General features: G+C 47.2%; 1 protein-coding gene across 1 annotated transcript in view; it reads left to right on the top strand.

The window, feature by feature from the left end:
• LOC107106056 (CMP-N-acetylneuraminate-beta-galactosamide-alpha-2,3-sialyltransferase 4-like) overlaps window positions 1–22,898 on the top strand; it is a 107,339-nt gene that overhangs the window by 69,175 nt on the left and 15,266 nt on the right. Inside the window, exons 3-6 of the mRNA XM_015406142.1 lie at window positions 5,693–5,753; window positions 7,831–7,947; window positions 15,010–15,105; window positions 18,102–18,294. Coding sequence (XP_015261628.1) covers window positions 5,693–5,753; window positions 7,831–7,947; window positions 15,010–15,105; window positions 18,102–18,294 — 467 coding nt within the window. The remainder of the gene's footprint in view (window positions 1–5,692; window positions 5,754–7,830; window positions 7,948–15,009; window positions 15,106–18,101; window positions 18,295–22,898) is intronic.

Below are 22,898 nucleotides of genomic sequence, written 5' to 3'. Positions count from 1 at the left end.
AACCCCCTCTTGGGCCTGCTCCTGCCCCCCCCCCCCGCGTGTGACCGGGGCCATCAAGGCTCTTTCTTAGTATTAGAGAAAACCAGTTTTTCAGACCAGGAAAGATGTAATTTCCAAACATACGTGAGTGTCAAAACTTCCCATTTCAGAAATTAGGGCAAAGCTGTTAGGCACCTTTATACAGGATTAAAGGAGAAGTTGTAAGCTTTCCTGGCTTGTGAAAACTTCCTTTCCCTTCCAGCTCATTCAGGGAAAGTCAAGGGAAATCAGGGTCATTTTTATTCTCTTCTGCCATTGAGGAATTCTGGACAGTGATTTACTGAAGAGAAGACTGACCAGTGCATCGTAATGCATGGGGTCACAGGAGCTGGCCAATAGTTCCTTTACTAGACAGATTGCTGGTTCATAGACTAGAATGGAAGATAGATGTTTCATAAGGGATTGCCAATAATAGGAAGATGGTCTCCTGGTAGCTGGCAATCACAACAATTAACAAAGAAGCAGGGAGACGTCTAAATTTTTTATCAGTTGAGATTCAGTAACAAAAGCATCTTTTTTGTTCTGGCATTGTATCAAAGCAAACGGAACACAGGGAAATGCTCCCTCTCACCCCATGTTTTGTTTTTATATGTTTGCATATTTTCCCTCTGGAAATGTGTGTGTGTGTGTGTGTGTGTGTGAAATGCTGTCAAGTTGCTTCCAAATGTACACCAATCGGGATATAGGCATCTTTAATTATTTTTTAAACATACATTATAACATTTTTTTACTTATTCACATATCCCCGGTGAATGTAGGTAATGAGCAAAATACATATGGAATTTTTAAAAACACAGAAAAAAACACAAGCGAAATGACAGGTTGCAAGTGAAGGGGAAGAGGAAGGGGGACGCTGGCAAAATGATAAACAGATACGGAAATACAAGGCGGCACTTGTGTCCAGCTCTTAATGAGACACCCGTTGGCAGTCAAGAGAAGGTGACACCCTGTCCAGCTGAGAGAAGGGGCCGGCGTGTGTGTCTCTTCATAAGAAATGACAATTTGAAGTTTGGGAAGAAAAAAAGATAGAGAAGTGTGAGTTGGCTGCAGTCCAAAAGCACCGTTGGGGTGCGCGGTGGGGCCTCTCTCCTGGGATCTGATTTAGATAGTAGATCTGATGCTTTGCCTGACTGCTTCTTGCCCCCATTTATACTCCTGTCATACACTTGTAAGTAAAGTAACAAAAGCCATAGATATACTGTATGCCAAAGGAAGCTAAACCGCCTTAGAGCTCTCCATGGAAATCACTGATATTGGGCGAGATATTTATTTAGATGTTTATATCCCATGCTTCTCCCCAGTGTGGACCCAGTCCAGCTTACAACATTGTTCCCCACTCTTCCATTTTATCCTCACAACAACCCTGTGAGGTAGGTTAGCTTGGAGAGAGAATGACTGGCCCCCAGATTCATCCAGTGAGCTTCTATTGGGGAGCACCTTATATTAGGGATGAGCGAACAGTCCACGTCTCATTTCTTTTTATATTCCTTTCTATTTTTGTCGATGGTTTCAGTTCTCTCCTTTCCGCTGTGGGTTTCTTAGGTTTGTTTGTATTGTGCTTGCATAATGTATGGATCTGATGCACAGTTTCTACAGTTCACATTACTGATATGTGTGTGTGTGTGATTTATTGATGCACAAGTAATGTTTATGGGGAAAATTGGTTCAAGGAAATAAAAAATGGTTGGGAAATATAGATTCACAGCTTTTATTTGTACAAGAAAGAGGCAAAGTCAAAGTGAAAGTTTTGGGTGTGGAAAAAGCGGGGATGAGCAGTTCGAAATGATTATTCTATCTTGCAGGCAGTGATGCTCCATGAGGTTTTAGCCAGCAGGGGGCTCCCAAGATCTGGAACAAAATTTTCTATGCGTTGCTGTGGATTATAGAATGGCCTGAGTTAACACCATTGGGTTTCCGTGAACAAACAGGCACATCCATGTCATTGCAGGTGTTTGCAGAAAAAATTAACTCTGTGTAATTCGTTTAGTTCCCTTTAGTTGTTTTTTTTTTTAAATCTCAAACTGTGCACAGACATGGTGGCACCGGTCAGATTCAAAGGATTCCTGGTTTGCAGCTTTAACCAAAGTACATATGACTCAAATCTGGATTATGGTTGTGGCAAAAAACAGCAACACCTATGCCTCCCCCCCAACTCTGAAAGAGCTTCAAGATGATCTTGGTGAAGAGCAAGATGCAATGTTTATGGAGGGTGTTACAGCTCATGGGGACTTTGGCAATACTTACGTTTCAGTCTGCTTTCACACACATTGGACAATGCAGTTTCAGAGCACTTTCAGTGCACTTTAGTGATCATTTGCAACTGTATTTTCTTGTGGAGAGTGCACTGAAAGTACATTATCAAGCGTGTGTGAATGAAGCCACAGTCACGCTGGGAGAGATGCTGGAAGATCAGGCATGCGATTTCCAGGGTATGCTTCCATTGCAGATAGCAGCTGTGAGCAACATGTCTTAGGCCCAGTCTGCATCTAGTATTTGCTCTGTTGTTGTACCAAACCCACACTGGAACAGAAAAAGATGCGGCTCAAAACCACATTCATATACCCCAGGTTAATTCGTACTGACTGCAGAATCACCCCTGAATGGCCATAAAACAGCCATAAATCTATGCAGATGGCTACCATAAAACCAAGAGATCAAACAAAGTGAAAGCAGCATGCAGTCTGGACGCTGGTATAAAATTCAATAATCAATCAAAGTGAAAGCAGCATGCAATGTAGATGGGAATTTCTGTTCCAGTGTGGGTTTGGTAAGACAGCAGAGCAAATGCTGGATGCAGATTCAGCCTTAGACAGGGGAGGGCTGAGGAAAGGGTTTAAGTCTTTACCCCTTTTCCTGACCTCAGGTGTTCCCCTGAGACTGTTATTTGCCCACTGAGGGAAAATCACATGAACCTGTGAAATTGCCTTATTCTAAATCAGGCCTTTGGTCTGCTGTGACTGATGATGGCTCTCCAGGGTTGCATGCAGAGGACTTTCACATCACCTATTGCCTGGTCCTTTAAACTGGAGATGCCGGGGTTTGCACCTGGGACCTTCTGCATGCAAATTAAGTCTACTACCACTGAGCCCTGATCCGTTCCCAAAAAACATGCGTGGGAACTCAGTTTATTTATATTTATTTATTCAAGTATTTCTACCCCGCCCTACCCCGCAAGCGGGCTCAGGGCGGCTTACAGAGGCCTTGTTTATTTTTGTCGATGGTTGCTGTTATTCTCATTTTGCAGAGCCTGAGGGAAAAAGTTGCTCAAATCTGTCTGTATATCTGAGCTGGCCTTATCAGTCAGACCGATGGTCCATCTACCCCAGGTTGTCTTCTCTGACTCTGGTGGCTTCCTAAGGCCTCTAAGCTGTGAGCAAAGATTCTACTCTGTGAGCTACTGGCATTAAAGTTGTGAGCGAGTGATTTGGCTACTACATAAATTAGTTTGCTTTGGAGCCATCCTTCCTGAGCTAAGACAAAAATGTGTGAGCCGGAAGCTAAAAACCTGTGCGCTAGCTCACACGAACTCAGCTTAGAGGGAACACTGGGTCTAGCACCTTTTACCTGAGATCGTTTTACTAAGAATTGTGGCTGGGGTCTTCCCCAATGACGCCCCCCCCCCCCGCATGCAATATATGTGTTATCTCTGCGCTCCCATCAATGGTACAATTATCAGCTCCGGGAACAGTTTGAAGCCGTTGGTTGTCACAGAGACTTGCTAGTCAGACATCTGTAAGATATACTTCATAATGGACATGTGGAAAGATTGTGAAAATGATTGTGTATCATTTACACTAGAGGTGCATTTACCAAAGGCCAGGACAACTATATTTACGACTGAACCAACTAAACAAGTAGCAGAAGAACTATCCAAGGACACTGAATCAGGCAGAGAAGAAGGAAAATCGGACCAGGCTACTGCACTTCTTTAAAGATGGATAATTGGAATGTATTATCTATCAACATCAATGGCCTTAATTCTCCTACTAAAAGATTCAGAACTTTCAACTCATTAAAGAAACAAAAAAGCAGACATTATTTGTATACAAGAAACCCACATAAAGGAACAAAAAATAAAAAATAAAAATAAATGATTGTGACCTGTACTCTTCCCTCTATAACAACAAGGCTCTGCAAGTTTAGAGTAGGGAGTCTGTAACATGCACTCAGACAGGGCTATAGTGGGAGACCTCCTAGTGGCAGCCTGACCCCCACAGCCACTTGGGGGAAAATGCTGTCATGTTGACAGCATGATGCAATTTCTGGGGCAAACCCAGAAGTGATGTCCCACTGTTGATGTGACACTAGCATTTACCAGGAGCACTGTGGTTTTATGCCATCGTTTGTGCTATGTTTTTGATGGGACTTCTATGATTTTACACATCATGTCATTGATGCAACAGTCCCCCCCCCATGTCTGCACACACACCCCGGCCTCCCACTGGGAGCTAGCCACTGGCTGGCAACCCTTCCCCAGAGCTCCACCTCTAATGGCTACAACCGTGATGTGTGGTTGGAGATGTAAGGAAGGCTTTGCCCCACTATGCAGAAAAGCATAGATCCCCTTTGGGGGGGGGGGGGGGGAATGGCAACTGCATCATTTTAAGATGAGTGAACCAACCAGAGTTGCCAACTCTGCCTTGGAGAATTCCTGGAGATTTGGGGACAGTGCCTGGGGAAGGATTTCAGTTTCTCCCGGGGTCTGTAATGTACCTCAGAGTCCTCTCTCTGAAGCTGCCATTTTCCCCAGGGGAACTGATCTTGTACTCTGGAGATCACTTGTAATTCCGGGAGAATTCCAGCTCCCACCTGGAGGCCAGCCATGCTAGACCTAACAGTGGAAAGAAGTCCATTGAAGTCAATGGGTTTAGAAGGGTCTAGCTCTGCTAAAGACTGCTTATATAGTTGTTAAAAGATAAGAAGAAGCTCAGAGTTTAATATGGAGGCTCCCTAGTAAATGAAAAGGTCTTGGGATGGGGTTGCCAACTCCTGTTTGGGGAAATAGCTGGAGATTTTGGGGTGGATTTTGGGGTGGGTTTTGGGGAGGGGAGGGATATCTGCAGGGTGTAAGGCTGTACAGTCGACCCTCCAAAGCAGCCATTTTCTCGAGGGGAACAAATCTCCATTATTGCGAGATCAATTGCAATGCCAGGAGATCTCCAGGAATCACCTGGAGGTTGCCAACCCTAAGCTGGGATTCCTTAAGTGAACTCAGGACTGTGTATGTCCCCTAGGGTTGCCAGTCTCCAGGTTGGGCCTGGAGATCACTCGGTATTACCATCAGTCTCCGGACTAAAGAGATTGGTTCCTCTGTAGAAAATGGCCGCTTTGGAGGGTGGACTTTATGGCTGACGTCTCTCCCCTCCCCTCCCCTGCCCTCCCCTCCCCATACCCTGCCTTCCTCAGGCTTCAAGTATTTCCCATCCCAGTGCTGCCCCCCTGCCGCCCCGTAAATGTATATCGTGCGGCTCTGTTTAATTCCATAGCCCTTGTGGATTGCCACTTCCAGCATGGAGTAAGGAAGACAAAGGCAGGTATTTTGATGACACCCCTTTGTTGTAAGCTGCCTTGAAGAACAATTGCAGATGGGGTAAAAAACCCCAACCTTTGAATAATCTAAAAAAGCTCCCTGGGTTCTTCTCTTTTTCTGCAGTGACGATAGTGCAAATTTTCCATGAATCTCTCAAGATGCCCCCAGATGGGATTTACTATGAGTGAGTCTTGTTCTTGTTGTCTTTTGTGGCAGGGTGGAAGGAAGCATTTGTGTGCTGGGGACAATGTAAAGTTCATTTTGTGCTGGAAAACCCTTCCAATGTACTTGGGGAAAGCGTGAGAATCCACCATTTCCTGGTGGCCTTCCTTATGGCCTGTTCTGTTTATTCCCATCCTATCTTCAAGGGACTCTGGATGGCTATATGGTTCTCCCTTCCTTTGTTTTATCCTTGCAACAACTCTGTGATAACAGGGCGCGCTCACACGCACAATTAGCCCCGCCACAGGCACGAATGCCAGGTGGATTTAAAGGGCGTGATCAGACGCGAACATCTGGGAAGTGCCCTGCACCCGTTGGCAACCCATTTTGCTCCGCTGCAGAAGCAGAGAAAAAGACACCGGGGAAAATCCGGTAGTAAACGGGTTGCGATGGGCCACGGACAGAGTTTCCCGTGTCTGATCGTTCCAGAACGCTCTCATGGCGTCGGGAAGGTCTGATCAGGCCATCCCGACTCTGTGCCATTGTTTCCCCCCCTCTTCTCAGTATGCGCATCATCACAAATTCCATAGGGAGCCCTCAGGGTGGAGATGCGATTCATTGATTCCTCGTTTAAGCGCATTGGAAACAAAACCCCCCCCCCCCCCCCCCGAATCACCTCTGGTTGCGTCTGATCATGCAGTGGTGGGCTGTGCCCGCAGCTTCCAAGGACTGTGTGACCGCGCAACTGTGGGTCAAATTCCTACGGAGGAAATAGCCTCGCTACCCCCTACTTTATCTCACACGTGTGACCACCCCCTAAGTTAGTCTGAGAGGGAAAGATCTTAGATCACCATGTGAGCTTTCATCGCTAGAGTTGCCATCTCCAAGTTGGAAAATTCCTGGAGATTTGGGGGTTGGAACCTGGCGAGGGTGGGGTTTGGGGAGAGAAGGACCTCAGGGGATATAGTCCATGCTCCAAAGCAGCCATTTTCTCCAGGAGAGTGCCTCTGAGGTCAAGAATGCTGTGCCTCCTTAACATAGTTTCCATTCATTTTTACAGGAAGGATTTCGACATTTGCAGAAAACGCTATGCCTGGAAACAGCCACTGCTGGGGTTTGTCAGCAACTTTCCTTTGACGGGCTTTGTGTGAGGTCTGCCTGTGGTGAGGGCTCAGGGCAATGACATCAGTTAGTGTGTGCCTAGAAGGGCAGGACCAGGGTAGATGGATATGGTGTATGTGTGCGAGAACAGGAAAGGGGGCAAATGTACACTCGGTGTACATGGGAAGGGGCTGTGCCCCAGTGGCAGAGCATCTGCTTGGTATGCAGGGGGTCCCAGGTTCAATCCCTCGCATCTCCAGTTGTAGGTGATGTGAAAGACCTTCAACCTGAGACCCTGGAGAGATACTGCCTGACTGAGAAGATAATGCAGCCTTTGATAGACCCAGGGCCTGATTCAGTATAAGGCAGCTTCATGTGTTCATGGGATAGTGAAGAAGAAAACACAGGGCAGGAATTTGGGACTGGCGTGATCGTGAAGGGCCCAGCCTGACAAGAGACACTGGACAAGCCCTTGGTGTCAGCAGAGGAAGCAGAACGTGACAGCATCTCGAGGGCCCTGGTGGGAGGAGCACTCCCACCTTTCTTGGTGGGCGGAGCACTTGCAGAAGCAGGTCCTCAGTTCTTTCACTCCTTAATAACTGAAGGGCACTGTTAGGGCCAACAGGAATTTGAGCGAGTCATGCTTTGCTCCATTCAGTGTACCTGCATTGGAGTAAGTGCCAAAAAAAAGGAAAGCGTAACTGGGGAGGGGGCCCAAGGGCCCATGGAAAACCTCCAGCCAGCACTGACCCACACGCACACACACACGCACATACACACATTGAGGAAAGCCAGAATAGGATAGTTTTTACAAAGATTTTAATCACTCAGTGACTGTGTCACAAGGGAGGGCCCATAATTCAGTAGTAGGATACTTTCTTTGCGTAGAAAAGGGCTGAGTGTCTATCACTGATGTCTGCACATAGAAGGTCCCAGGAAACAGAGGCTGGGAAATAACCCTTCCCTAAGTCAGACCCCAGAAAACTTCTGCCAACCAGAGCAGACAGTACTGTGCAAGAGGGACCAATGGCCCAGCTTGATATAGGGAGGTTTCTGATCGGCAACCTCAAGTTACAGCGACTACGCATCAAAGACGGTGGATTTCGTGAAGACATGTATGTACGTACCTGAGTGAGGTAGCAGTATTTCTTATGGATGTGCACAGGGCAATGCAGCAGGTGAGCATTTCCAACAGAACTGTAGCACAGGGAGATGCATGCCATAGATCACAAGCCCCAACCTGCCCTCTCTGAGGACCTCCAATTTATTGGCATGTGGAAAGAGTGGGCTACTGAACTTCCTTCATAGGCTAGTAAAAATGTGACTTTCAATGCAGGTTGAAGAGTTTTCTATTATTGTTGTTTTCCTGTAGTTATACAGTGAATATTAGGTAAAGTAAAGGTAAAGGTTTCCCTTGCTCAAAAGCCAGTTGAATCCAACTCTAGGGGGCAGTGCTCATCTCCATTTCCAAGTCGAAGAGCCAGCAGTGTCCGAAGACGTTTCTGTGGTCATGTGGCCGGCATGACTAAATGCCCAGGTGCGCGGATCACTGTTACCTGCCCACCAAAGTGGTACCTATTTATCTACTTGCAGTTTCTTGCTTTCGAACTGCTAGGTTGGCAGGAGCTGGGGCCAGAGACGGGAGCTCACTCGGTCGCACGGCACTAGGGCCTTGAACTGCTGAACTACTGACCTTCCCGTCTGCAGCTCAGCGTCTTACTTAAAATGCAAGCAACTGGCCCCTACCGCAGGTAGTGGTTGGGAGACCCAGAGAACTCTGAATCTGTTCCTGTTCTGTGGTTAAGCATTTCTATTTCTTGTATCTTTTGATAAAGACCTGGATAACAACTTCAGGCTTGGAGAGGAAGTCCTATCATGTTCCCTGTGACGAATCAGACCTGTGGTTTCCTGCTTGCATGAACCAGAAAATGACTCTGCACTTCTTAGATATTTTGGGCCTGCTTACTAGAAAGGGCTGTGGATAGATTATAAAAATAATGCTAGAAGAAAGGAATGGAAAGAATGGGGTTATTGTCCCACAGGCAATTAAAAAAAGGTTTCTATAACATGTGTTGCTGCTGTGGATTTTCAGCATAGTTGGGGAACAACACTACTGACCGAATCCTGACCTGGTTAGCTTCAGCAAAGCTTCTGTATCATGTGCCCTTTGAACCAAATTCTGGAATCAGATCCTTCCTCCAGTCCCCTTTTCCTCAGCTGAACTCCATCCATCCATCCATCCATCCATCCATCCATCCATCCATCCATCCATCCATGTTCCAACCTCCCTTTTACACCCTTTGCAAGCAGCCCAGATCAGCAGCATGAATGCAGCTGCCCATTTAATACTGGCTGATTGTTGGTGCCTTGTAGTCTTCCCCCTCCTAAGTACTCTTCGAAACAGCACAACAGTAGCCTGAACACTTGGACAATTTGGGGTTTTGGCCCTTGCCAGAGACAGATTGAATCCGACGAAGACGGAGGTCCTGTTCCTGAGTCGTGGCGGACCGAGGGTAGGGATCCCACTCCCGACTTTCGATGGGGCTCAGTTGGTGACAGCGCCGGAGGTTAGGTGCTTGCGAGTGCTCTTGGATGCCCCCTTAACTATGGAGGCCCAGGTAGCAGCCACTGCCAAGTCGGCCTTTTACCACCATCTTTGGCTGATCAGGCAGCTGGTTCCCTTCCTTGAACGCAACAACTTGGCAACAGAGATCCATGCGATGGTCACCTCGAGGTTGGACTACTGTAATGCTCTCTATATGGGGCTGCCCTTGTCGCAAATCCGGAAGCTACAGCTACTGCAAAATGCTACAGCCAGGCTCTTAATGGGCCTCCCAATGCGGGAACACATTCAGCCTGTGCTGAAGGTATTGCACTGGCTACTGATAGCATACCAAATTCTCTTCAAGGTGCTGGTTCTTACCTTTAAAGCCCTTTATGGTCAGGGACCTACATACCTGAGGGGCCACCTTCCCCCACATGTTCCCCAGAGAGCACTGCGATCAGGGTCCCAAAATCTACTGACCCTCCCCGGACCCAAGAATGCCAGGCTGGCTATAACCAGGGCTAGGACTTTCTCGGTGGCGGCTCCTGTCTGGTGGAACGAGCTCCCAGAAGAGATCACAGCCCTGTGGGATCTTATGCAGTTCCACAGGGCCTGCTCTTCCATGAGGCCTTCAATTAGGAGCCACCCCGATAGAGAACCCTGTTCCCTTAGGTCATCAGAACAGCCTGTTAGATCTATGGGCTGACCGCTAGGACGCTATACTGAAGGCTGGCTGCCATCTTTTAAAATCTTTTAAAATTTCTTTAATTATTAGTATCATCAATGTTAGCACCTTTTAATGTTAGAATGTTTTATATGGTTTTAGGACTATTTAAATTGTCTATTTATGTGTTTTATTCTTTCTGTAAGCCACCCTGAGCTGGGAAAGTGGGGTAGGAATCTGATAATAAATAAATAAATAATTTTGTAAAAAAAATATGGTGACTTCTGCCCTCGGATCCTCTCCTATTAGGTTTGAATCTGACTGGTACCCCTTCTTGACAAGCCATGACTTGTTCTGGAGCAGCTCCACCCCTGTGCCCAGTGAGGTAGATACAGTCCTACAACAACTTCATCTTCCATTTGGACTGAAGGATGCAGGTAACTTGCTTCGTGGTTCACCATGACAACATTCGAAAACACCTGAAAACTATGTAGACTCAAAAGCAGAGAATTCCATATTGGTATTTGTGGTACGGACGGGTGTATTTTCTGTTTCTTTGTTGTCCCAGAAGTTTGTTCTGTGTTGTGTTCTACTGTTGTTGTTTTTTAATTCAGGGTGGTGAAAACCAGTGAGGATTGTGAGGCACTCCAAAGGGATCTGTCAAGGATGGGCGAGTGGGCGTCAACATGGCAAATGGGGTTCAATGTGGCCAAGTGCAAGGTGATGCACATTGGAGCCAAAAATCCTAAATATAAATACACATTGATGGGGTCTGAACTGGCAGAGACTGATCAAGAGAGAGATCTTGGAGTTGTAGTGGATAACTCACTGAAAATGTCGAGACAGTGTGTGACTGCAATAAAGAAGGCCAATGCTATGCTGGGGATTATTAGGAAGGGTATTGAAAACAGATCAGCCAATATCATAATGCCCCTATATAAATCAATGGTGAGACCTCATTTGGAATACTGTGTGCAGTTCTGGTCACCACACCTGAAAAAGGATATTATAGCTTTGGAAAAAGTGCAGAAAAGGGCAACTCGAATGATAAAAGGGTTGGAACACTTTCCCTATGAGGAAAGGTTAAAGCGCTTAGGGCTCTTTAGCTTGGAGAAAAGACGACTGAGGGGTAGGACGTCCTTCTTCACCCAAAGAGTGATTAACACTTGGAATTCACTGCCACAGGAAGTGGTGGGTGCTACAAGCATGGATGGCTTCAAAAGGGAATTAGATAAGCATATGGAGCAGAGGTCCATCAGTGGCTATTAGCCACAAGGTATAGCTAGGGGCTCTGGGGCAAGTGATGCTCTGTCTTCTTGGTGCTGGGGGGGGGTCAACAGTGGGAGGGCTTCTAATGTCCTGGCCCCACTGCTGGACCTCCTGATGGCACTGGTATTTCTGGCCACTGTGTGACACAGAGTGTTGGACTGGATGGGCCTTTCGCCTGATCCAACATTGGCGTCTCTTATGTTCTTATGTTCTTAATTCTGGTTTAACTGGGACAATTTCTGAAATTAATGCCAGAACTACTATGCATGGGTTGCCACAGCTCACATTTTCGATAGTTCATATGCATCTTTTTCTTCTGTTGCTGATGTGCATGAATATATTTGATCAAACACCAGGAAAAATGTATGTATGTATATGTGTTCCTGCACATTGGTAAAGCACTACACAAAAAGATACTAGGGAAGGAAGGATATCAATCAGGGGGTTCACCTTGTGCACCACCAACCACCACAATCTTACAAGGAAATAATCCAGCCCAGTAGGAAAGCTACTGATTTCCAATTGGCCATAGCAGATCCTGTGATATGGCTTCATCCTTGTGAATGCCTTTGGGCCAGGTTCTCTCATTGGTCTGAGCAGCAATAAGTTCTTCCTTCCCCTGTTTAGTGTGTGACTGTCTTCTTGTGAAGGACATTTGGCTGAAAGGTAGTAGCTCATCCAGGGTCAACCAGAGAGTTTCATGGCTGAGTGGAAATTTGAACTGAGGTCTTCTTAGTCGTAATTTGACACACTGACTGCTCTATCACATTGCCCGTCAGAAATACTTCAGATAGTACAGTCTGAAAGGTAGGTGGAAGCATTTCTTGTTGTAAGCTAGCCACGCTTTGATTCTTACTGCTGTATGACACACTGATGTGATCACAGCTGGAGTCCATGCACAGGTTGACATAGCGTCATAGGCTGCTAGTCGGGAGTAGTGTGGCTCTTCTAATAACATCCATGCAATGGCACCACAAAGACATTAAGGCTATTACAATGATGATCATTAGTTATCCCATGTTTAGCCATTTTATTAAGGAAAGCACTTTATAACGCTTCCATCTCATCCATCCTCACAAGAAACCTGGTTGGTAGGTCATTATTATTCCCAAAGGGTGGCAAACGGCATTCCCTCCTCCTGTTCATCACCCCAACAAGACAGTGAAACCAGTTCTTATTAATCCCACGTAACACATTGAAGTGACTATAAAGTGACACTCTTGAATCCGTCGCTGGGAAATCTATAAACACCGCTGGCACGTTGGCCCAGCCGCGCAGCCTATTTACGGGAGAGGGAAACCGACGGCATCTATTAAAAAGAGTCTCAGTCCCATGGCGATATTTGGCTTGGCGGTTCTATACAGAGTAAGCACTGAAGGGAATTTCAGTGCCGTGAACTGCTTTCAGGATTCCTCAGGCCTAGTTTTATGGCGACAGAAACCCCCGTGTCTGAGTCGTAACACTTGACATTCATACTTCCCATGGTTTTAGCACTCTCAGATGATCAGAGTGCTTCAGATAATTATCTGGTTGTAATCCAAAGGGTGATCCTGCAAGGCAGGCCAGCCTTATTGCAGAATGGAGGGAGTTGAGGCTGGTAGAAAGGGCTAGGTCTAAGCCTACCTGTTGAGTTCATCACAGCGGTGGGACGCAAGCCAGTAACTCCCCATCCTTTGCTCATTTTCGTAGACCTCATTCACAAGTTACAGTGCATTGAGTAATTCTACAGGTGAATGTGTGAACTTAAACCCCATATTAATCCAGGTACTGGTCTTTGGTAAACTGCACACTCATCAGCTCTTTCTTACAAACAGGTATTCATATGAAAATGCAGGTTGTATATGGGTTTGCTGTAACATGTGACCAAGTCTTTAGGCACTGTGGGACACCTCATTCAGCTAGGGCATGCAGACACGACTTCTCCCCATTGCACATAAGCAGCACCTGAAAATCAGAGGTGTACTGCCACTGAACCTGGAGGCTCGGAAGATGTACAGTGATTTGTTTCCTTGTTCTTCTTTCCTTTCAGATCTTGTTGCATTAGACACCCTGCAGTGGCTTCCTCAACAGGAAATGCCAAGGTCTGTTTCAAGGTATGAAGTTTAGGCTGGTGCATGGCCAGCTCTATAATGAGGTGAGGTGAGGTAGTAAGGTTCCCAGACCGTGCCTAGCAATTGGTGGGAAATGGGGGAGACAGGGACTTAAGTCAGTGGCCCCACCTAGAAGTGATATCACCAAACTGGGGGGCCCTCTAGCATTTGCCACAAATTCTGTGATTTAACCATAGAGTTTTGGGTGAATGCTAGAGCATCCTCCAACGTGATGATGTCACTTCTGGGTCACAGCAAACCCCCTCATTTCACTTAGCATTTTATTCCCGCTGCCCAGGTAGGGGGCGGTAGGTTTCCCACCAAAGCAAGAGACCTGGTAACCCTATAAGGCGGTGAGCTAAGACGGGGAGGCAGGGAGGCAGACTTCACTTGTGCAGCAGCCACAATCTTGCTGTGCCACTCCATCCATTCCTATCATACCCTGCTGCCCCTTCCTCCAGTCAGAAGGCAGAGTAGCTAACACTTTTCTCTTGGAGATTCTCTCCACATTTTTAAAGGCTACAATAAAGTCCTAGGGAACCAGGGACCAGGAAAGATGGAGTGTTAACTGCTGCAGCTGCTAAACCCAAATGCTAAACCTCAATGTTCAGAGTCAGGAAGCTGATTTTCATTGACATTTATAGGATTTTTTAAAATTCCTGTGAGTTGCTTTGCACCCTTGCAACTGGAGATCCCAGAAGCATCCATACTGACAAGAAAACATGTTAACTGGATCTCTGTCTTCCTCCTTGCTCTTGCAAAGGTTGTCAGACTTTGTTAGGCTATACCACTTCAGTGTGCGGGCATAGGCTTATGTGATCGAACCCTTAACCACTTTTTTTTAAAAAACCCAACTTTTCTTGCATATAAAAAGCTAGTTTTTCAAGCTAGTTGGAAGCCTCTGTTTTCAATTTTCTATGTGAAGGGTTTTTCTTTTTGGTACAGAAAAGCACTGTCAGATTTCTCCCACCTGGAATCTGAGGTGGTACAGCTCAGCTGCAGGTCTATTGTGTGAGAATTAGGCCTTGATGTCATGGGCTTGACAATTTTGCCAGTGATGTCCAAATACCCCCAGTGTGAATTCTTGCGTTGGCTGCAGTTGGGTTCCTGAAGTTCTAGAGGTCCTTATTCCCAAATTTCAACTGGATGGCAATTAGGGTTGCCGTGTATGGCAACTGGCAGGGAGTGGGGCGTCAGGCAATGGTGTGATATACCACTTCTGGAGAAAACGCAGATGTGCCGTCATGCCTCTGCAGGAATTCCTAGAGCAGAGTGATGTCACTTCTGGGTTTCCCCCAGAAGTGACATCTTGCCATCAATGGCTATATATGTTTACATTGTTTTTCTCCAGCTGGTGTGGAGGAACTGGGGGTCGGGCACCCGAATGACAATAATTCAAATTACTTGGCTGTAAAAGTGTGCATGCACACAAGTGCTTATACCTTGAATAAACCTGTGTTTATCTTAAAGTTGCCACTGGACCCAAACTTTGTTTGGCCATATTGAGTTGAGGAGATATCAAGATCAGGATGGATTGTGGGAAACAATCCATCTTGATCTTGGGGGGGGGGGGCTGTGATTTCGCTCATGTTCTCTCTCTTGGTTCCAGTCTCCGCTGCAAAACATGCATTGTTGTAGGAAACGGTTACACCCTGCGTAGGCAGCGTTTGGGGAAGTTTATCGACTCACACGATATCATCATAAGGTAGTTTGCTTTGTTTTGCTTACCACAGGGATTCTGGGGTGGGTGAGAAGGAGAAGTTCTTCATGGGGTAACTTCCTGGATTGTCTAGTGAGAAGTACCTGGAAAAGTAATTTCGGGCTGCGGTCACACGAACAGTTTGCCGCAATATAGTAACGTTACCTTTGTGAATTTAAGGAGCACCATCCGACAGCAACATCTGCCTTCTGTGGCCCAGTCACCAGAAACGTGCCCCGCTCTATTTTAGAACCGGAGCCATCAGGCACCGGGAAAAGTCCAGTAGAAAAGGATGGTAGTGCTTCCACTCTGTTTTGTCCGACGTCTCAACTCTCCCGGTGCGAAAGGAACCCGGAAGGGAAGTGTGAACGGGCACCTCCATCTCATTCATGAGCTGCAGAGCTAGTTAACGGAAGCGGTTGTTTGCGCATGTGCAAGGGTGATTTTTTTAAAAAACTCCCACCAGCACAGCGCATCCTATAGCTGATGCACAACAACCTGCAGCAGAGGGTGCTGTCTGGTTGGCGTGCTCCACAACACTTTAAGCCGGTGCAATTAGAGGTGCCGCCATATTGCGCCAAGCCGCCAGTGTGACTGCAGCCACAGATTCCCCTACCATCCCAAGGACATTAAAAATGTTCTGAAGCCAGTCCCTGGAAAATAATGGGCTAAGGTTCCAAGTGACTGTTCCGTTGGCATTACAGCAGTTCCACTGAAGGAACAAGATTTCCACTGGTGGAAATTCGGAAGCCAACTCTGGGTTTGGAGACCTGAGGGGGCGGAGCCTGGGACCGTAGGGTTTAGAGAGGAAGGGGAACTCAGTAGGTTATAATGCCATACAGCTCACCTTCCAAAGCAGCTCTTTTCTCCAGGAGAAGTGGAGTACATGTTTTAAATAAATATGTGGCCTTCGTAGTCTGGAGTTCAATTGTAATTCCAGGATATCTCCAGCCCCCACCTGGAGGCTGTGCATATAACAGCACAGTCAAAAACTGGAACACTGTACCCAAAACATACTTGACACTTGATTCAAAACATTCTTATATTATACTCAAAACATTTTATAGTAACAGTGTAGTACTCCAAATAACCATTCAGATCCATCCCAAAGACACCAATGTGAATAGTCCAATACGGTTCAACAAATTCCTCACAGTCAGGGGTCATTTGCTGCGGGAGCGCACAGGAGCGGAGCTCCGGCAGTAAGGAGCTCAGGGGGCGGGCACATGCAACAAGCCCCACCCCCTGCTCCCAGCAGCCCTCAGTCGGGCCACGAGGAGCAAGAAGCAGCCAGGTAAGTTGCAGAGCCCCCCCCCCCCGGCCCGCTTTCAGGTACAAGCTCTCCTTCCTCTGTGAGGACAGCTCTGCATGGCCCCTCCCCAATAGCTAGCAATCCAAAACAGTCCAGTGGAGCCTGAGCGGTGGGTGTTGCCTTCTAACACACTTCCGGTGATGTCAGGGGGTGTGGCATATGCAAATAAATTATGCTAATGAGTTATGCTAATGAGCTCCTGCACCTCTTTTTCTACGAAATGACCCCTGCTCACAGTTAATCAATGTCCACAAAACTAAGAGGAGTAACAGTTGGATAGATGTCCACAAAGCACAGTTGCTAAGAGGTGTGGCGACAGACCGCCCAGGTTCCCATCCGCTTCCTTTCAGGACTTCGTCAGGCCACCTCCAGTGATGGAGCACTAAGCGCTACATATTTCTCTTGACTGTATACAGCAGTCTTTATCTATTCCAACCGGCTTGAATAATCGAGGTGCCAAGTATTTCTGGGTACAGTGTTCCGGTTTTTGACCGTGTTGTTCTATGCACAACCCTCTTTGCTGTACCTCCATTTATTTATTCCCCACCTGGAGGCTGGCAACCCTAGATGGAAGAGGGAGGGCAATTTCTGCTGGTTTCTCCCCTCCCACTTTGCCCTCTGCACTTTTAATGGGGGGGTCTTCTGACCTCCCAGGAGCACAGTCAAGGGGCACAGAAGGCTGCAGTGGGAAGCGGGGGCGTTCTTTAGCGCAGCTCCTCTGCTTGTATCTAAGATCTGAGCCATTGTCCCCATTCCTTGGCCTTGGGGGAAATGCCTTATCAAAATACTGTTAGAGTGACTCACTAAGGTGACGAGATGAAGGCCCCTTTCCTGGGAGCGAGCCCAGGAAAAAATTTCTTAGTTGACCTGCTTAGAATTTACTCCCTAAGTGTGGTCCTTCAGAGTCTTCTCCAGTCTTTAAAATCTGGTGGTGGTGGGGGAAGGGTTGCCAGCTCTGGGTTGGGAAATGCCTGGAGATTTTGGGTGTGGAGTCTGGGGAAAGCAGAATTTGGGAAGAGGAGGGACCTCAGGAGTGTATAATGCCATAGAGTCCAGCCTCAGAAGAAGAAGAAGAAGAAGAAGAAGAGATTGGATTTATACCCCACCCTTCACTTGGAGTCTCAGAGCGGCTTACAAACTCCTTTCCCTTCCCCTCCCCACAACAGACACCCTGTGAGGTGGGTGGGGCTGAGAGAACTCTGACACAAACTGCTCTTTCAGGAACAGCTGTGCCAGAGCTTGTGACTGACCCAAGGTCACATCAGCAGGTGCAAGTGGAGGAGTGGGGAATCAAACCCGGTTCTCCTACATTAGAGTCCGCGCACTTAACCACTACACCAAACTGGCAGCCGTTTTCTCCAGGGGAACTAATCTTGGCCATCTGGTGATCAAGTATAATAGCATGAGAACTCCAGGTGCCACCTGGAGGTTGACAACCCTATTGTCACGTCCTGAAAGAAACACATCTAAGAAAGCAGTTTTTGTCTGTTGATCTGAGGGCTTGCATCAAATTGGATCGGATATATTGCATATTCAGACTCTAGGTTGAATCACTAATGCAGGTGTGTAGGGCTGCATGACTCCTTGGAGAGCCAGTGCCTCTCGGGGCTACGGGGGCTAGGTGAACCGATTCAACGTAAGGTATATTCTGCCCTCTTCCCCCCCCCCACTCTGTTTGTTCTCACCACAGAATAAACGATGCCCCTCTGAAAGGTTACGGGAAAGACGTCGGCAAGAAAACGACCTTCCGCTTTTTCTTCCCCGAGTCAGCGTTGTCTGACCCTTTAGAAAACAGCGACAATGATACTGTGTTCATCCTTGTCCCGTTTAAGATGCTGGACCTCCTCTGGGTGAAGGAGGTACTTCAGAACAAGAAGGAGGAGGCGAAGGAGGAAGCGAAGAAGGCAAGAAATCTTTTGTATGGATTGTAGAAGGGAGGGGAGATGTGAGCAGAATACGGAGTAGTCCAGTCTCTAAAGCTATGGAAGCTGAGAGGTCCTATAACCCAAGCTGCCCCATTGCAAGCTCCCCTCTGAAAAGACTTCTACATCTCTGATAGATACTTATGCATCTCTGCAGGATTCTTACCCTTGCCCCCCCCCCCAAGGCTGTATTTGATTCATTTATTTGCTTTTTATATTTATAGACCGCCTTCTACCCACTTCTAACCTTTCAGAGGGACATCATTTTAAGGTGATACTGGACGGTTGTTCTTTTCTGCTTCTAACTTGGTGCTGCAGCCAGCTGAGACCCTCTCTTTGCATGGCTGTCTCAGAGTGTCACCCATTCTGGGTAGGCTTGCCAAACCCCCTGCTTTGGTGGGGGTTGCCCGATTTGGAGGGGCTCCTTCCCGCCTGCCAGCCAGCAACCGCCTGGCCTCCTCCCCACCTCTTTCCAACGGCGTTTAAAGACATCCTCTGGGGAGAGGCAGGGGCCACGCACCTGCACTCTGAGCCCCAAATTCGAGGCTGAGCGTGCAGGTGTGTGCGGCCCCCTCCACCTCTTTCCAGCAGGGTTTAAAACGACCCTTTAAAGGCTGCTGGGGAGAGGCGGGGGCCTCCGCTCTCCAACGTGATGATGTCACTTCTGAGTGATGTCATCATGCTGGGGGCTCTCCACCCCCTCCAGGCCCCCGGGAGGCAAGGCTCGCCATGACTAGGACCAGATCCTTTTCAGTAGTGGCCCCTACCTGGTGGAACGAGCTCCCGGAGGAGATCAGGGCCCTGCGGGACCTTATGCAGTTCCGCAGGGCCTGTAAGATGGAGCTCTTCCGCCAGGCTTTCACATAGGGGCCACCACTACCACCGCCACCAATGGATAACATCGGGGTTAAGGATGGCCCGGGAAGATCTGCCACAATTTCTGCGTGACCGATACCACTGGATTTACCTGGTTGAGCTATAGGATAACCATCATCCTTGGAGAACTGTCTGTTACCATCTGGCATGTATCCGGAGACCATCTTGTTAAATTGAGTACAATTGTTATTAATGTTTTTATTGTTTTATCTGTTTTATATGGGCTTTGCCCCTTGTAAGCCGCCCTGAGCCCGCTCTGTGGGGAGGGCGGGGTATAAATCTTAATAATAAATAAATAAATAAATCTGGCAACCCTAATCCCAGGGCTGGCATTTGGGATTGAGATGTGTGTCAGGCCTCTCACCAGTGCAGTATTTGCTATAGGGCAGTGGCGTGAGGTCTGTGTGCATGATGTGCCTCTCCTTGTCTCCTGCCTGGAAGGGAGGATCACACAACCCTGCAGGGCACATGTGTGACGGTGTCCTGCTGGTACGACGATTACTGGGATCACTGGGATGTCCCATTTAGTTGCTACAGGTGAAGACCTAATTCCAGTTAGGAATAATTTTGCAGTTGGCACCCCTGCAATTTCAGTTCCCAAATTCTCATTTTGACTTCTCTTCTGCTTTGGGCGAATTGAATGGGTAAGTCTTTATTTTCTTTCTGGATATTGATATTTGATTTTCGACTCACCCCCTGATTAGTATTCTTGGATTGGATCCCTGAAATCTGAAATCGAATGAGAGATTCTGAAGGCTCAATAAGTGGTCCGGAACCACCTGGTGCTTTAACAGGGCTGAAGCTATCAGGGGTGGACTTCAACATTCTGCTGAATGGAAGGCCTCTGGAAACCTCATGTAAAAGGACAAGCAAATGTGTAAGACATATTGTTTGAAAACCAAATTGTCATTTTCAGAGCTATGAATTCAAAGAAGTGCTTTGAATTTAGTGAATTTGAAGTATACCATCCCACTTTGGCTGCAAAAATTGAACTTTGCTATGTTTGAAATAGGAGGCTTTTGATTCACTTGGGGGATGCATGCGTATGTCTTTTTTGTATGTCATTTTGTGTATGTTATCTCCGTAAGCCCATTTTGGCTGCCTATTTTCCCAGTTTGTTTGTTATTCTCATGAGATTTTATGTCATTTTTTCTATTTATTATATTTTTTTTGGTATTTATTATGCAATTGATGTAAAAACCAGGTGACAATTCTAATACCAATACTATCTTATTTTTTAATATGGTTGGAGAAAGGAGGTTTTCAAATCAAAACAGGTCTGTCCACAAAATTTGGCAGCATTCTTGATTTTGACATTTTGGGGAGATTTTACTTCTAAGCACCTTAGGAACGCAGTGTTGGAAAATTAGATTTGAGTCCAGTAGCATCTTAGAGACCAACAAGAGTTTTAGGGTCTCTGAGGTGCCCCTGGACTAAAATCCAACTGTTCTACTGCAGACCAACACAGCTACCTCTGAAACTATCTTCATGGTGTTGGAAAGATTTCCTTCTCTCATTTGGACACATCTGTTAGGTTGGGCCATCTTCAGAAGCCCTGCTTCAGGTGCTTTCTGCTTGGAAGAAAAAAAATACTCCTTTAGATTCAGGGCTCTTTTTGTAGCAGGAGCTCCTTTGCACATTAGGCGACACACCCCTAATGTAGCCAATCCTCCAAGAGCTTACAGAGCTTTTCTTACAGGGGCTACTATAAACTCTTGGAGGATCGGCTACATTAGGGTGTGTGTTGCCTAATATGAAAAGGAGTTCCTGCTACAAAAAGAGCCCTGGATGCCCTCATTGATAACATTAGGTGCCAGATGAAAACAGTTTCATTCAGCAAGCCATTGATGGGCGATGACTCCTGACTTACCTTATTTATTTTATTTTTATTTTATTTATTTATTTATTGCATTTTTACCCCGCCCTCCCTGCGAACGGGCTCAGGGCGGCTTACACAGGGGCACAAGCCCATACATAAAAACAGTATAAAACAGTAAAAACTATTAAATCACGACAAAACAAATAAGTGCTCGGTACAAACAAGATGGTCTCTGAAGATGGTATTGATAATTTCATTAGGGTGAAATTGTCCTGTCGATGGTCTAAACCAGCTTTGCCTCCCGGGGGCCTGGAATCACCAGGCGGTGTTGTGTCCCCAACCGAAGTGCTTTTGGGGATATATGTGGGGAAAGATGGTCCCTCAGGTAGGTTGGACCCTGGCCATATAGGGCTTTAAAGGTAAGAACCAGCACTTTGAAGGGGATTCGGTATGCTATTGGCAGCCAGTGCAGTGCTTTCAGCCCAGGCTGGATGTGCTCCCACTTGGGGAGACCCATCAACAGCCTGGCCGCCGCATTCTGCACTAGCTGCAGCTTCTGGATCTGCGACAAAGGCAGTCCCATGTAGAGAGCGTTACAGTAGTCCAGCCTTGAGGTGACTGTCGCATGAATCACTGTAGCCAGGTCACCGCGGTCGAGGAAGGGAACCAACTGCTGAGCCTGCTTAAGATAATAAAATGCCGATCTGGCAGTGGCTGCCACCTGGGCCTCCATAGTTAAGGAGGGATCCAGGAGCACTCTCAAACTCCTAACCTCTGACGCTGGCACCAACGGCGCCCCATTGAAGGTTGGGAGAGGGATTTCAACCCCAAACCGCGTCGACTCAGGCACAGGACCTCCGTCTTCGCTGGGTTTAGTTTCAACCGGCTCAGCCTGAGCCACCCAGCCACTGCCTGTAGTGCATGGTTCAGATCTTCTGGGTCAGAGCCCGACCGGCCACCCAACATCAGATAGAGCTGGATGTCATCTGCATATTGATGACAACCCAGCCCATACCTTCTGGCAATCTGGGCGAGGGGGTGCATGTAGATGTTAAACAACATTGGGGAAACCACCGCCCCCTGAGGCACACCACACTCAAGTGGGTGCCTCCGGGACTGCTGTTCCCTTATCACCACGCTCTGTCCCCAACCTTGGAGAAAAGAGGCAAGCCATTGAAGAGTGAGCCCCTGTATCCCCACGTCGGCGAGACTGTGGGTCAGCAACTGGTGGTCGACCGTATCAAACGCGGCCGACAGATCTAACAACAGTGCCGCCACACCGCCTCGATCCAGATGCCTCCGGAGGACGTCAGTGAGGGCAACCAGCGCCGTCTCTGTCCCATATCCTGGGCAAAAGCCAGACTGGAGTGGCTCAAGGACAGAAGCGACATCCAGAAGGCTCTGAAGCTGTGTCGCCACCACCCTCTCAATCAGTTTGCCCAAATAGGGCAGATTAGACACCGGCCGATAGTTGGCCAGTTTACAGATAGGAAACCATATGTAGATAGGAGTCTTGATTGGGGAACAATGCTTGTTTTAGATGAGTTTTTGTATTCATTTTTCTCTATGCCTTAGACATTTATTTAAATGAAAAGTGGGTATATGTCCTTTTAAATAGCTCTATAATTAAGTACCTGGTGTTCCCGTATTATTATTTATTCGATTTCAAACTGCCCTCCCTTGGAAAAACTGGGCTCAGGGTGGTATACGACAAGATAACAAATACAACATCATTAAACAAATTAAAACAGATAAAAACATAACAGTCTCCTACGATGGTGTTAAATTTTTCTTGATGAAGCCATTGGCCTCACAGGGAGGCAGGGGGTGGGAGTGCCAGGCAGATGGAATTGTTGCTGTCCTCAACCAA

This window comes from Gekko japonicus, unplaced genomic scaffold (genome assembly GCF_001447785.1).
Source record: "Gekko japonicus isolate JY-2015 unplaced genomic scaffold, Gekko_japonicus_V1.1 scaffold957, whole genome shotgun sequence".
NCBI lineage: Eukaryota > Metazoa > Chordata > Lepidosauria > Squamata > Gekkonidae > Gekko > Gekko japonicus.
The sequence above is the reverse complement of the archived record's forward strand: the minus strand, read 5'-3'. Positions and strand labels throughout refer to the sequence as shown.